Source organism: Pipistrellus hanaki (assembly GCF_964339955.1).
Source record: "Pipistrellus hanaki genome assembly, chromosome: 2".
Taxonomy (NCBI): domain Eukaryota; kingdom Metazoa; phylum Chordata; class Mammalia; order Chiroptera; family Vespertilionidae; genus Pipistrellus; species Pipistrellus hanaki.
In genome coordinates this window covers 190,269,059-190,282,814 of record NC_140504.1, presented here as the reverse complement: position 1 = coordinate 190,282,814, position 13,756 = coordinate 190,269,059, and the positions used below count along the sequence as shown (strand labels likewise).

Below are 13,756 nucleotides of genomic sequence, written 5' to 3'. Positions count from 1 at the left end.
TGAATCTATAGGAACTTGTCACCCAAGGGAGTAGACAAACTAATGAGCAAAGATCCTCAAGGAGTCTTCTGCCCATGAAAACCAATAAATCGGTTTCTTATCGACAGTCTTTTGTCTGACCTGATGAAAAATGCTTGGACCAGTTTTCTTCTACTTCTTTGAAACCATGATAGACGGGGGTGGTCATCCGGCGGCTGTTGCTGTCTTGGGATCCACTTGCCCAACCAAAAGGAGGACTGAGCAGGTTATGCTGCACCTTTTAAAACAAATACTCAAAGTAAGAAAGATGGATAGTCACCATCTGCTTCTCGCTCCAGGCATGATGTAGACAGATGAATCAAAGTTTAAGGAATTCATAAACTAAAATAAAATCTTAAGATTTTTCTGTGACTTCTTTTGGGGAGCATCTTTTTGCTGGAGTAAAATGAAACATTTTATGAAAATAATATGTTTCATTATTATGAGTATAATAATCCTTAACTGCCCCTTCCACCCTCATTTTGGATACCTACAAAAGAATTCACCAAACCATAAAATTTATTCCTTGATTATCATTCAACCACTAAGAGATATTCAGTAAGGGCTGATGTTCAGGGTACTGTGCTAGACAAAGCAAGGTTAAGTCAAAGAAGGACACCTGTGAACAGAGCCTATAACCCAAATTTAACAAACACATCAAATCAAGTCATCTACATTTATTGCTTCTGGCTAAACATCAAGTGTGAGTGCATAAACACAGTCCTAGTGGTCTTCCTAAGGCTACTCAAATGCCTACCACAATGATCACTTTAAACCTAAACTGAACAGGTCATTTTGGTTTGTATCATGTAACTCAAGTAGAAAACACTCTCCATAACAGCTAGTAAAGCAAAAAGAGTATGTCCATCGTACCTGCTCAAACAGATACATAGGGGCTTTGGAGTACTGGTGAAGCAGATAATCAAAGATCAAAAGAAGGCGAGCCAGGATGAGAGGCACAGAGGGCATCTGGGCATCCATGTTGGCACTCAAGTCCTGGATGATCTGCACAAAAAGGATCAATATGGCCCGCCGGCCTTTCTCAGTGAAGTTGTGGAAAATGAGAAGGAGCAGCTGCAGGTGTTCTACGTTCAAGTCTTCTGTCTCACTGGGCACCGCCCCTTGCAAGGCATTCTGCTTCATTGTCAACAAAAACCTACCGGAGAAAAGGAGAATATGTCCATTGGGGAAAAAATTACAACATTCCCAAAGTGTTACAATGTTAAGTACTGGAAGAGTTAAACCCAGGCATTAAGATAGCAAATTGAGAAAGACAAAAAGCCACATGCAAAGAAAAAACTAAATCTTGGTTACAAAAAAGTCAGATGGATCCACAAGAACCCTTCAGCAATGTCCAGGGAGGCCACAGGAATAACACCAGCCTAGCCATTTGTGACAATGGCAAGAACTGCAAACTTCCAAAAGGTGGTGCTTTTTTCTTTTTAATTAACAAATCTGGTCAGGGAAAAACAATTACTTTTCCCTATACTTTGATTCTAGAATTTAATTTTTTTAATTTATAGTACATGTATAATAGTCAAAAATAACTCAAACCTCTGCTATTCAGAACTTGTTGGAAGAGCTTTTATGCAAAAAAAATAAATAAATAAATGTAGCCAACAGTTTCCGCTGCCTTTGGCTATCAGAATAGAGATTAGTGTTTTAATAAGGGCTTCCTCCTCCCATTCCCCCCACCACCTCCTGGCCTTTTTGCAAGATTCCATCAGGAAAAATGTAGGGTCTTTGGCATTTGAGAGGTTTATGATTTATCCAATCCAACATTAGAATTTATTTGATCATAGAATGGGAAGAAAAAGCAAAGCCTTTTAGGAAAATAAACTGCTTTGAAGACTCCTAACCATGTAAACAAAAATGCAAATATAGGTCCATCTAAAGAGGATTTAGATAATTAATCTGAGCTTCCCCCAAGTAAAAAAAAAAAAAAATGCTTTAAAAGTTGTCCAAAAAAGACTTCGAGTCACTCTAAGTGGTTTCATGCTGAAAGCAATATAACCACAGACAGAGTTGGCTTCCCTGTTTCCTCTCAAAAAACCATGTCAGGATAAAATTGGCTATGTTCACGATTTAGGTTCTATCTCATAATTGCAACCAAATCCCTTCTGTGCTGAAGGAATTCTGTTTCCAGACCACATCTTCCCCCAACCCTCTCCCTCCACCTTCACACTTTCAACACTATCATCCGAGTACCACCTCAGAGGTACAGATTACTGCAAAGAAAAAGTAAGTAACCTTCTCCACAGGGCTCTCTTGGCGTTTTCTTACCTGTCCCAAACTTTAAGGCATTCAGGGACATCAGGGTCACCTTGAGCGGCGGCTTTATGTTGCCAGATGAGCAGGAGGCGTGAAAGTACAGAGAGGCTTTGAGGGTGGATGTACAAGGGCCACGGGCCCTCAGAAAAAGGAGCAACTCCCAGCTGCTGCAATAGTGTGTTCTGACATGAAAGACATACAAGAGACCATTAGGAAAAGGGCAGCGAATGAGGCCAAAAGGCTACTCATGCTCTCTAATGTTACTTTTTAACACTGAAAGGAATAATTTAAATAAAAGTGGGTGCAAAGATTCAGATTTAGAAGTGGTTTGGAAAAAGATCATTTCATTCAACAAATGACAAAAACATAAAGGAAATAATTACTAACCTAACCCCATTAAAAATTATTATTAATTAGTATCAGAAATGAGGTCCCGAAAAGGGAGAAACGCATTGAGACAGCAGAATCGAGGAAATATTCTAAAGGGATAGAACATGGAAAGTCTGTACTTTCCAAAGATAACTTGAACTGAAATAGCTAACATTTTTTTCTTTCATAATCAGTGACATGCTACAAATAACACTCCAAAGGGGAAGATACAACACCTTGTAGGTCTAACAACTTACATTAACAGTATTAGCAGGGAAACTTGCCTGGAAGATGTCAAGGCATCTAGAATTAATCAGGGCTGTCTGCCCTACAGTTGAGGCAAGTCTTTCAAATGAGCTTTACATTCAGCTCAGTTATCTAAGCTGCAACTTATCTTCTCAAACACACACAAACTGAGCAGGATGCAATGGAAAAGCAGACAAAAGCCTGCTTTCTCACTTGGCTTCAGAAAACACAAATCATGGTTACCTCAGGGCACAGGATAAACTTCTAAGTCTGCCAAATTAAATTATATTCTTATAAAACATTCTAGAGGACCTCATTCCTTGGAAATAATTATTCAAAACATTACAGATATCACAAATAGAATAATTTGGCATTATCTGCTTAAGGCCACAAACCCCATAACCTATCAACTCTACTTCTAGTTATAGTCCCAAGTGAACAGGGGAGATGTACAAGAAAGACCATAGCAACACTTGGAATTTCAATTAAACCTGGCACAACCCAAAGGTCTGTCAGTGGGAGCAGATGGGAAATAAACTGGTATAGTCACAAAGACAGTGTAATATTACATAGCAGTCAAAACAAGAACTGCAAAATTAGAGATGGATCTTGGCAGTTTATTACTAAATAATATTAAGTGAAAAAAAGTCTAAAAACATTCCATAGAGCATGTCATTTGCTATAAAAACTAAAAACAATATTTTATAATTTAAGAACTATAAATGCAAAAATACATATATGAAACTAATAAAATGAGAAATCAGGACATCAGGTACTTCAGTAAGGAGAGAAAACTTTAAAATTTAGAAGTCCACAATCAAGAACCTATATTTCATTTTGGTGGTGGGTTTGCAAGCAGGAGTGTATATGAGAGCATCTATCTCCTGTCATCTGATTTCTTTAAAACACACCTTTTAATTTGTATTTATGAAGATTACTAATAACGAACATTTCCCGTTTGTTGGCCATTTTTTTTTTTTTTTTTTTTTTTAATAAACTGCCTTCTTGTTTATTTTGTCCACTTTTCTGCTAGGATAGTCATTGGGAGTTACATAGTAGTGCCTTTTCTTTAAGTTCACTGAGTGACATTTTCTTTTCCCTAAAATGATCCTAATTGAGGCAGCGGGACACACTAGAATCCTCAGATACTCTTTCAGTGTGGGGATTCCATGACAAACTGCATTCCTTAGCAATAGAAGAATTGTAGCCTGCAGAGAACTGATGGAAAGCTCCTGGCCTGACCAGTCATAGTGCACACACCTGCAGGTTAGGTGACTGGAGGTCAGAAGTCACCAGAGAGTGGTTGAAGTGATAGAGAGCAGCAGCGAACTCTTCATCTGATGAACCTTGGAGACAAATGGGAAAGCCAATTTATGCAAGCAGCTACTTGATGCATCACACCACCCTGCCGACAGCCAAACTCCCCTAGAAAAAGATATCCTGTCTACTGACCCTTGAGTCCATCTTTGTCCACCTCCTTAATGATACTGGCCAAGGTGGCCATATGGTGTTCTGAAAGAGATACACTCAGATAGTTTCGGGTAAAATTGTTCCGGGAGTTCAGCATGGAAGAGGTGATGAAGTTCAAAATGTTGGAAGCCAGACCTAAGAACTAGAAAGAACAATAACAACAAAAAGCTCATATCAGGTTTTGAAGCCCAGAGCCCCTACAAATTCTGAATACAAATAGAAGTAAAATATGGCCATGGGCCTCATGCTTATAATAAACACAATGAATTTAAAAATCAGATTTTAAATTCCTACATCAGGACTAAGTTTAATTATGATAGTCCTTCCCATGTAATTCTACCAATTACACAAAGCAGTTAAGTATAACCAGTTAAGTATAACAGATTTCATAAAATATTGTAAGACAAGGATTTTCCAAATAGACTAACTCGCTTCTTTCTCTTCTACGATCTATTATTTGTCCAGTTCTAGGGTATTATTGATATATTCAATTCTAAGGCCTATATAACCATTATAGAATTCTTGGCTCTTTACCTGCTCTATGAAAATTAAATTGAAGCCGAAACCAGTTTGGCTCAGCGGATAGAGCATCAGCCTGTGGACTGAGGGGTCCCAGGTTCAATTCCAGTCAAGGGCACGTACATTGATTGGGGGCACATCCCCAGTGGGAGGTGTGCAGGAGGCAGCTGATCGATGTTTCATCAATGTTTCTAGCTTTCTGTCCCTCTCCCTTCCTATCTATAAAAAAATCAATAAAATATATTTTTTAAGTTAAATTGAATTACTGTATAAAAACTTTATTCCAGGCTCCTGACTAGACTAAGCTGTATGAAAACAAAGATTGTATCTGACTTGTTTGCTGATACACCTTCAGAATAGGGGCCAACAGAGTACATCATCTATAAATACTGGTTGGAAAAAGCGTTAGCAAGCACTTACTATGTACCAGATCTATGATAAAGGGTCTTTACAACACCCTTAAAGGCAGGTACAATCACTTCCATATGATAAAACCAAAACTGAGGCAAGAAGTTCAGATTCTTGCCCAAATTCAGTGCCAGTAAGTAAGAGACATATAATTGAAAGTCACTTCTGTCCAACTCCAAAGACCATGTTACTAACCCTCAATCACAGAAACACCATGAACAGTATAATTTATTTAATCAAGCATAATTAATTCATTTAAGTCCTAAGATAAAATACTTTTAAATCTTACAATTACCCATCCTACAAAATGTTTTAGTTATATTATCGGCTTTTCATGCCCTTTCTCCCCCTTTTTCCTTCCCCTAAATCTCAGAAATCCACTCTTACCAACTCAGGATCTTTTCGACTGGCCAAAATGTTGCCCTTCTCTCCAGGGGCCTGCTTACTGGGGCTTTTAACTCTTGGAGAGCTCTCCAGAGGAGGGGGTGGAGGAGGAGGTGGGGGGGCCACTTTCTCCTTAGTGGGGGAGATGGTCTCTTCAAACCATTGCCCCAAAATAGGCTCACTGTCATCATCTGAACAGAGGAAAAGAAAAACAACAAACATAATACTTTTTTTTAAATTTAAAATGTTAGTATATCATTTAGATATTTTGTAAAAAAAAAAAAAAGTAAGTCAAAAGGAACACAAGGATACCTTGATTGTGGTGGTAGTTACAAAACTGCATAAATTTGTCAAAACTCATCTATGTTTTTAACCTGGAACTAATATAATATTGTACGTCAACTGTAATTGAAAATTTTAGAACAGCTAAACATATACATAAAATGGGAGCACTTTATGTAAATTATACATCAATAAAACTGATTTTTCTTCTCTTTGTTACCAACTGACTTTTTTTTTTAATGGAGCCCAACAGAGGAAGAAAAACAATCTCATTTTATTTTACTGGCAACAAAGCAAATATTTTCAAAAGCAAATTTTTACTTGCCTATCAGTTGTAAACACCAAGATAAGAATCATACCTTCCACAGTACTGCACATTGGCCCCTCAAACCTGATTATAAAGAATCTGAGATACTTATCTCTTTCCACCTTTCTCCAAACAGAGGCAGGAAGTAATGCTAGTTTTGCCCTGTAGTTCACAGCAACAGTCTCTCCAAAAGCTTCCCCAAGCCACACATCTATGACAACAGCCAAACCAAGCACCTCACAACCTTTTCAGTTCCAGTGGGAAAGCTCAGAGCAGAGTTCACAAAATGGTTTAACATGAAAAAAAATATGAATTTTGATTTTGGAAGAAAAGGAATGAAAGGCAATCTGGGCCTACGCCGGTTTAGCTCAGTGGATAGAGCGTCGGTCTGCGGACTGAAGGGTCCCAGGTTCAATTCCGGTCAAGGACATGTACCTTGGTTGCGGGCACATCCCCAGTAGGGGGTGTGCAAGAGGCAGCTGATCGATGATTCTCTCTCATCAATGTTTCTAACTCTCTATCCCTCTCTCTTCCTCTCTGTAAAAAATCAATAAAATATATTTTAGAGAGAGATAATAAAATATATTTTAAAAGAAAAGATAAGAAGAGAAAAGCAATCTGGGCTTTACTGATGTTTTCTATCATTCAGTCTTCAACAGCTCAACTTACTCTTAAATAACATGTCACCATTGAATACACATAAAATCAAGATCCAGGCTAGGAGCTGAAAGAAAACGGTAAATAGGAAACTAGAAGAACCACTGGGAAACTTCCTGCTGCACTCTGCAGCAGCTACAGAGTAGCTGATCTCCTGGGAGACAGAAAAGAGAGACTCTACCTTGGCTGCTGTCCTCCTCTGTGCTGCTGAAATCATCCTCGTAGTAGGTGTTTGAGTCAGTAGAGGCACTGGCATCGCTGCTCATGGAGCCCTTCCTCTGACGCTGCAGGACACATGCCTAGGCAAACAGTGAGGTTTGTGTAACTGAAGACCACAAAACTGGAGCCATCCTACTTCATCCCATTCACCACTTGCAAAGTTTTTTCTGTGTCTTACTCTTCTTTCTAAATCCAAGGAGTAGCTCTCCTAATAGCCCCCTTCATAAGACTCTGCTTTACCCTACAAAAGCACTCCAAAACCAGAAATACAGTCAAGAATTGAAAAAGGAGTGTTTCCATAGTGTACTGCATGTTTTTGCTTCAGCATGCCAATTGCCACAAAATCACCAAGTAGCAAAATGTGTCACAATGCTAATAGCTGATTCAACTGTTTAGGATAATTTAAGAATTCCTCTAATCTTTAAAACCATTACCACAAATTTGGCATTTGCGAAGGTCACCGTAAGAATGAAGTCAGGCTTACTCATTTGAGAAGGTTATTCTATGTAAGATCTTCCAATTACCAAGGGCATGACCCACCCACCTTTCTGTAGGAAGTTGAGAGTAATGTCAACAGCAAGTTCGTCAGTGGAACAGAGTCAATCAGCCGTTGAATTCTCTGTATGGAGGTACTCTGAGCCATAATGCTCAGTACCGCAGGAGGACCATCTGTCTCCCAGCCCTAAAGATAAACATCAAAAGATAATTAATGTTATGAGTCATCAGGAAATAACAACCTGATCTGCTAGCCTCGGCTAGCTAATCCAGTAGATCTAACCATCGATATACTGATTCCCTGAGCACAATCCGCTCACCTTGTGCAGAGCCTCCACTTGCAGGTCTTGAAAGAGGGATGTTAACAGCTTGACAGCATGGTTTGCCAAAATTACTGAGAGCACCCCAAATCCCTGATGCCTACACAAAGCAAAAGGAAAACACAAATCTTAAGATAAATAAATTATAACCGTAAAAACAGTGGATCTTGTCATTTTGGGATCCTATACCCCTTTCAGAATCTATGGGCCTTTCCTCAGAGGAGAAAACAGTATACACACACACACACACACACACACACACACACACACTCTGCATGTAATTTCAGAAGTGCACAATCTCCCTGGAGGCCAACTACAGACTTCCTAAGGATCCACAGGCTTCAGGTTAAGAATTCCAGGACTGGTAGAAACTTCCAAACCCATGGTATTTTATTTATTTATTTATTGAGAGAGAGAGAGAGAGAGAGAGAGAGAGAGAGAGAGAGAGAGAGAAAGAGAGAGAGAGAGAAACATTAACATTTAGCGTTCCACTTATATACATGCTCTGAGCGTGGACCGAACCTGCAACCTTAGCATCTCAGGATAACACTGTAATGAACTGAGCTACCAGCCACTGAGTCATGTGAAGATGCTGATGCTTAAATGGTGTTTGAACTTTCTAAAAGTCATTCTTCTGAAAAAGCGTTAAAAATTACCAACTTCTATAAAACTTTTATGTCTGAATGACAAGACAAAGTTTGCACATCCAATTTACAACGAGCTCATATAAAAAAAAAAAAAAAAAAAAAAAAAGAGCAACAAACACCAAAGAGGAAAAACTGAAGCAAAGGACATAGGCAGTTTACAAAAGAAACAAAAATGAGCAATAAACCACAATCACACTAGTAACCAAAGCTATACAGACAAGAGCAATATAAGAACATCTTTCACTTCTGTTAGCAAACAAGAGGACTAACGATAACCACCGTCAAAGTGGACCTGGGAGAATGAGAATATGCATACATAGAAGGTGGAAATGCAAACTAGAGAAACTTGTGAAACATTGCAAATGTTTAAATAAGTGTGCCCTTTATCCTAACAATTACACTTCTAGGAATTTACTCCAAGGGGATCATTAAACAAGTTCACAAAGATTTGTGTTTTAGAAGTTTTAACAGAGTATTACTTATCAAAAGAAACTTGAAACAACCTAAGTGTTTAACAGATAATTAGTTAACTATGGTGTATTTATATAGTGGAATACTGTCAGCCATTAAAAACTTACCTAGTTTGTTCACTGAAAAGATGTCAACAATATTTCATAGCAGTAATCCTAATTTTCTAAAACATATATATGTATACAGAAAAATGTCTGATGTCTGGTAGAGTGTTTACCAATTTGGGTATTTTTTTCCCCCTTCCTTATGGTTCATAACTTATAAAATGTACATGTTGTTCTCTTTAAATCTCAAGAAACAACAGCCATTTAAAAAATGTAACTGCTATTTCTAAGAATATAGTTGTTTGTTCGTTTTTGTTTTGTTTTGCATTTCCCTTTACAATATCAAGAGTGAAGATAGCCGAAACCGGTTTGGCTCAGTGGATAGAGCATCAGCCTGTGGACCGAAAAGTCTTGGGTTTGATTCCAGTCAAGGGCATGTACCTTGGTTGCGGGTACATCCCCGGTGGGGGGTGTGCAGGAGGCAGCTGATCTATGATTCTGTCTCATCAATGTTTCTAACTCTCTATCCCTCTCTTTTCCTCTGTAAAAAATCAATAAAATATATATTTAATAAAAAAAAAAAGTGAAGATAGACTCAATATAAATATATTTGTATTGATTTCAGAGAGTAAGGGAGAGGGAGAAAGAGATAGAAACATCAATGATGAAAATCATCAATCAGCTGTCTCCTTCACTCCCCCCTCAATCCCCTGCTGGGATTGAGCCAGCAACCTGAGCATGTTCCAAGACAGGAAATCAAACCTTGATCTCCTGGTTCATAGGTCAATCCTCAACCACTGACCCACATAGGCTGAGTTCATGCCAAAAAATTTTGATGTCATATTTTCACACTCAATTTTGATGTCATATTTTGATGTCAAATTTTGATGTCATATTTTCACATTCTCTATCCCTCTCTCTTCCTCTCTGTAAAAAATCAATAAAATATATATTTAATTTTAAAAAAGTGAAGATAGACTCAATATAAATATATTTGTATTGATTTCAGAGAGTGAGGGAGAGGGAGAAAGAGATAGAAACATCAATGATGAAAATCATCAATCAGCAAATCCCATCAGCTATACCTCAAAACATATCCCAATATGATCTCTTCTCTGCTTTACCACCACCACCCTACTCCAAGTCCCCTTCCTCTCTCATTTGGAGTAATGCATGAGCTTCCTAACTCTTCTGCCTCCTTCTTGTCTAACGACCCTACAGAATATTTTCCATACTGAAGCTGGATTATCAAATCACTAATAAATCATATCATATCACCTGTCGAAAACCTCTTATATCTACAGATTACATTTGGCCCTAGGTGACTTGGCCCCTAGCTACTACCTCTCTGACCTAATTCTCCACTAATCTCCCTCCTCAATTTCTCCACTCGAGCATACTGAACTTGAGCCTTAAAAATGCCAACGCATAATCTCACCTCAAAACCTGTACAATTCTATCCCAAATATTTGCAATGCTTACTATGTCACTTCACTTATGTTCTTTACACCTCATCTTTAGAGCTCTTTCCTGACTATTCTAACTAAAATAATAGCCCATCACTCTATTACCTTGCTCTGGCTTATTTTCTTCACAACACTCATATATAATAATCTATTATGAACTTCGTACATTTGTTCTCTGTCGTTCAGTTAGAAAATAGCCGAGGCTGGTTTGGCTCAGCGGTAGAGCGTCGGTCTGCGGACTGAAGGGTCCCAGGTTCGATTCCAGTCAGGGGCATGTACCGTGGTTGCGGGCACATCCCCGGTAGGGGGTGTGCAGGAGGCGGCTGGTTGATGTTTCTCTCTCATCGACGTTTCTAGCTCTCTATCTCTCTCCCTTCCTCTCTGTAAAAATCAATAAAATATATATTTTTTAAAAAAAGAAAATAAACTCTACCCTGGTTGGTTCTGCTCACTGGTTACCAAAGGGTCTCAAGCCCAATTGCCGGTCAAGGGCACATATCTGGGTTATAGGTTCAATCCCAGCTCCAGTGGGGGTATGTGCAGAGGGGAATCAATCAACATGTCTCTCTCACATTGATGTCCCCCCCACTTCTTCTCCCTCCCTTCCAACCTCTCTAAAAATCAATGGAAAAAATATCCTCGGGTGAGGATTAACAAGAACAAAAATAAAAAGAAAGAAAATTAACTCCACAAAGTCAAGAACATTGCTTTGATTCTGCTACAGCCTCAAGGCCTGAATTGAACCTACCTAGTACATTGTTGGAGCAGAATGAATAAATACAATCCAGAAATGTCTGGGCTTAGAAAACAAAACCTTGAACAGCACAGAAGCCATCTCTTTTTTCCTACCAAGCAGGGCTTAGTGCCCAGATTTCTTCAAAACAGTAGCAAGTATTTTAAGAAGCAAGCCAGAAGGACGTGACAAAATCCTCCCTTTATAGGTAAACATACAAGTTGAGTCATCACCTTCAAATCAACCAGCTCATTATATAAAGGCTTTTTTTTTTTTTTCTGATTTGAACCTCGAAAAAATCCTAAAATATATATTACATAGATATTTTCTCCTTACAGATGAGGAAACAGGATCAGAGAAAATGAGTCCAAAATCATATAGCTATGACATAGAGATAGTAGACTATGATCAATATCTTAGTTGTTAAATTCAACTGAGTATGGAGGCAATTTTTTCTACTGATGTGGAGATCAGAAGAGTTAAACTAGCCCCCATCAACAGAAAATGTCAGGGAAACAAAATAAAACAAGGCAGGAGTGCCACATACCCTTTTCCAGGCCCCAGTTTAGGAGAGCCCACGCCTTCTTTGGTACGAGAAAGGATGTCTCTGACTCGGAGTGCAGCCAGTGGGTCTTTCTCTTTCCCCTTATCAGCCAAGGCAGTAGGACTAAGGTTCAATATGAGGAAAAGGCTGTTTAACAAGCACCAGGCACCGAGCAACTGGAAGTTCTGATAGTGCTGTTGAAAAAGGTAATTTTAAATAAATAAATCTAATAAATAAGAAAAAGGCAGAAAAGAAAAATAATGAACATTGATATCTTATAGGCCACAAGACAGGAACACATCTTAGACGCTACAAGAGTGGAATGTAGCAGAGATGTGCTTCTTACCTCACCACCAGCCCGGCGAGAATTGCAGATTGCTTGTCCAATCATGTCATAGATTTCAAGCTGTCCAATATCAAACATACACAAAAATTTGAACAAGCTGACATATTTCATTATACATGCTAAATCCTACCTAAAATAATTCAGCTTCAAGAGTTAAATATCCTCAAGTCACTTTCCAATGATACAACTGCATGCCACCTTCCTTCATCTTCACATAAGTATTGGCTCCCTCAGCTCACATGTCACCTCAGAGGTGTTCCCTCCACCCAATCTAAAGCAACACACCCAGGCCCAACACACCCAGATTGCTTCCTTATTCATTCTACACACTTATCCTTATTGGAAATTACCTTGTGTATTGTATGTCTCCACTAAAAGTACACTGACACATAGTAAGCCCTCAGATATATATGCTGATTGGATGACCCATCTTTTAAGATCCACTGCCACCACAACATGGCAGTGTTTTCTACAGAGTCAACCAATCTGCCAAATAAACAAACTAGATGCCTATCTCTTAGACCTAGAGTACTCCACGGCCTTTCCTCTACCAAAGAAAGTGGAACTGGCCATAGTCTCTCATTTGAACAGTCAGGGCACCCGTATCCCCAGAGGCGTGACTTACACATTTCTGGACAATCGTGGCTGCATCACTCTCATAGTCGTCTTCTTTGGAGCTCGTGGACCCTGTCCGAACTTGCTGAGCGCTGCCCACATGAAGGATGGCCATACAGGTTGCCACACTCACACCTGAAAAAAAGATACACAGATTCCAATCATGGCATGGTCCGAAGAATCTACCAAAACTGAAACAAAAAACCCACTCACAAGCAATTCAGTGATTTGATTACTGAAAGTAATTATTAGTGATTTGAGAATTCAGCTTCATTGTGCAGAATAGACCGCAGGATCATTAGACTTCAAGAAAGAGGCAATCTTACTCCAAGGGTATTTACCTAAATGAGCAGAAAAACTGTCCACACAAAAACCTGCATACATAAATTTATTGTATCTTTTACTCATAATCGCCAAGAAATAGAAGCAATCAAGATGTCCTTCTGAGGGTGAATAAACAAATAAACTGTGGTACATATACAAGGAATATTATTCAGCAATAAAGAGATGAGCTATAAAGCCACAAAAAGACATGGAAGAAACTTAAATGTATATCCTAAGGGGAGGGAAAGCCAATCTGAAAAGATTGCATACTATATGGTTCTAACTATATGACAATCTAGAAAAGGTAAAACTAAGAAGACAATAAAAACATCAGCGGTTACTAGAGACTGAGGATGAGGATAAGGAAGAGGTAACACTATATTAACCCTAATCTAAACTATAAACTTCAATTAATAATAATATACCAATACCATTGCCTCAATCATAACAAATGTAACATATTAATGCAATGTTAATAAGGGAAAATATGTGGGGAAGGGAAGATATATGAAAACTGTACAATCTGTTCTATTTTTCTGTAAACCTAAAACTGCTTTAAAAATAGAGTTTATTGCTAAAACCAGTTTGGGTCAGTGGATAG

At 38.6% G+C, this 13,756-nt stretch overlaps 1 protein-coding gene across 10 annotated transcripts in view; it reads right to left on the bottom strand.

The window, feature by feature from the left end:
• UBR4 (ubiquitin protein ligase E3 component n-recognin 4) overlaps window positions 1–13,756 on the bottom strand; it is a 120,763-nt gene that overhangs the window by 91,509 nt on the left and 15,498 nt on the right. For all 10 annotated transcript variants that reach the window (XM_084875209.1, XM_084875212.1, XM_084875211.1 and 7 more), the window contains exons 9-20: window positions 12,842–12,966; window positions 12,217–12,276; window positions 11,874–12,064; window positions 7,966–8,065; window positions 7,695–7,832; window positions 7,113–7,230; window positions 5,689–5,876; window positions 4,357–4,516; window positions 4,165–4,250; window positions 2,302–2,471; window positions 892–1,174; window positions 121–256 (exon numbers count right to left, since the gene is read on the bottom strand). In XM_084875209.1, coding sequence (XP_084731335.1) covers window positions 121–256; window positions 892–1,174; window positions 2,302–2,471; window positions 4,165–4,250; window positions 4,357–4,516; window positions 5,689–5,876; window positions 7,113–7,230; window positions 7,695–7,832; window positions 7,966–8,065; window positions 11,874–12,064; window positions 12,217–12,276; window positions 12,842–12,966 — 1,755 coding nt within the window. The remainder of the gene's footprint in view (window positions 1–120; window positions 257–891; window positions 1,175–2,301; window positions 2,472–4,164; window positions 4,251–4,356; window positions 4,517–5,688; window positions 5,877–7,112; window positions 7,231–7,694; window positions 7,833–7,965; window positions 8,066–11,873; window positions 12,065–12,216; window positions 12,277–12,841; window positions 12,967–13,756) is intronic.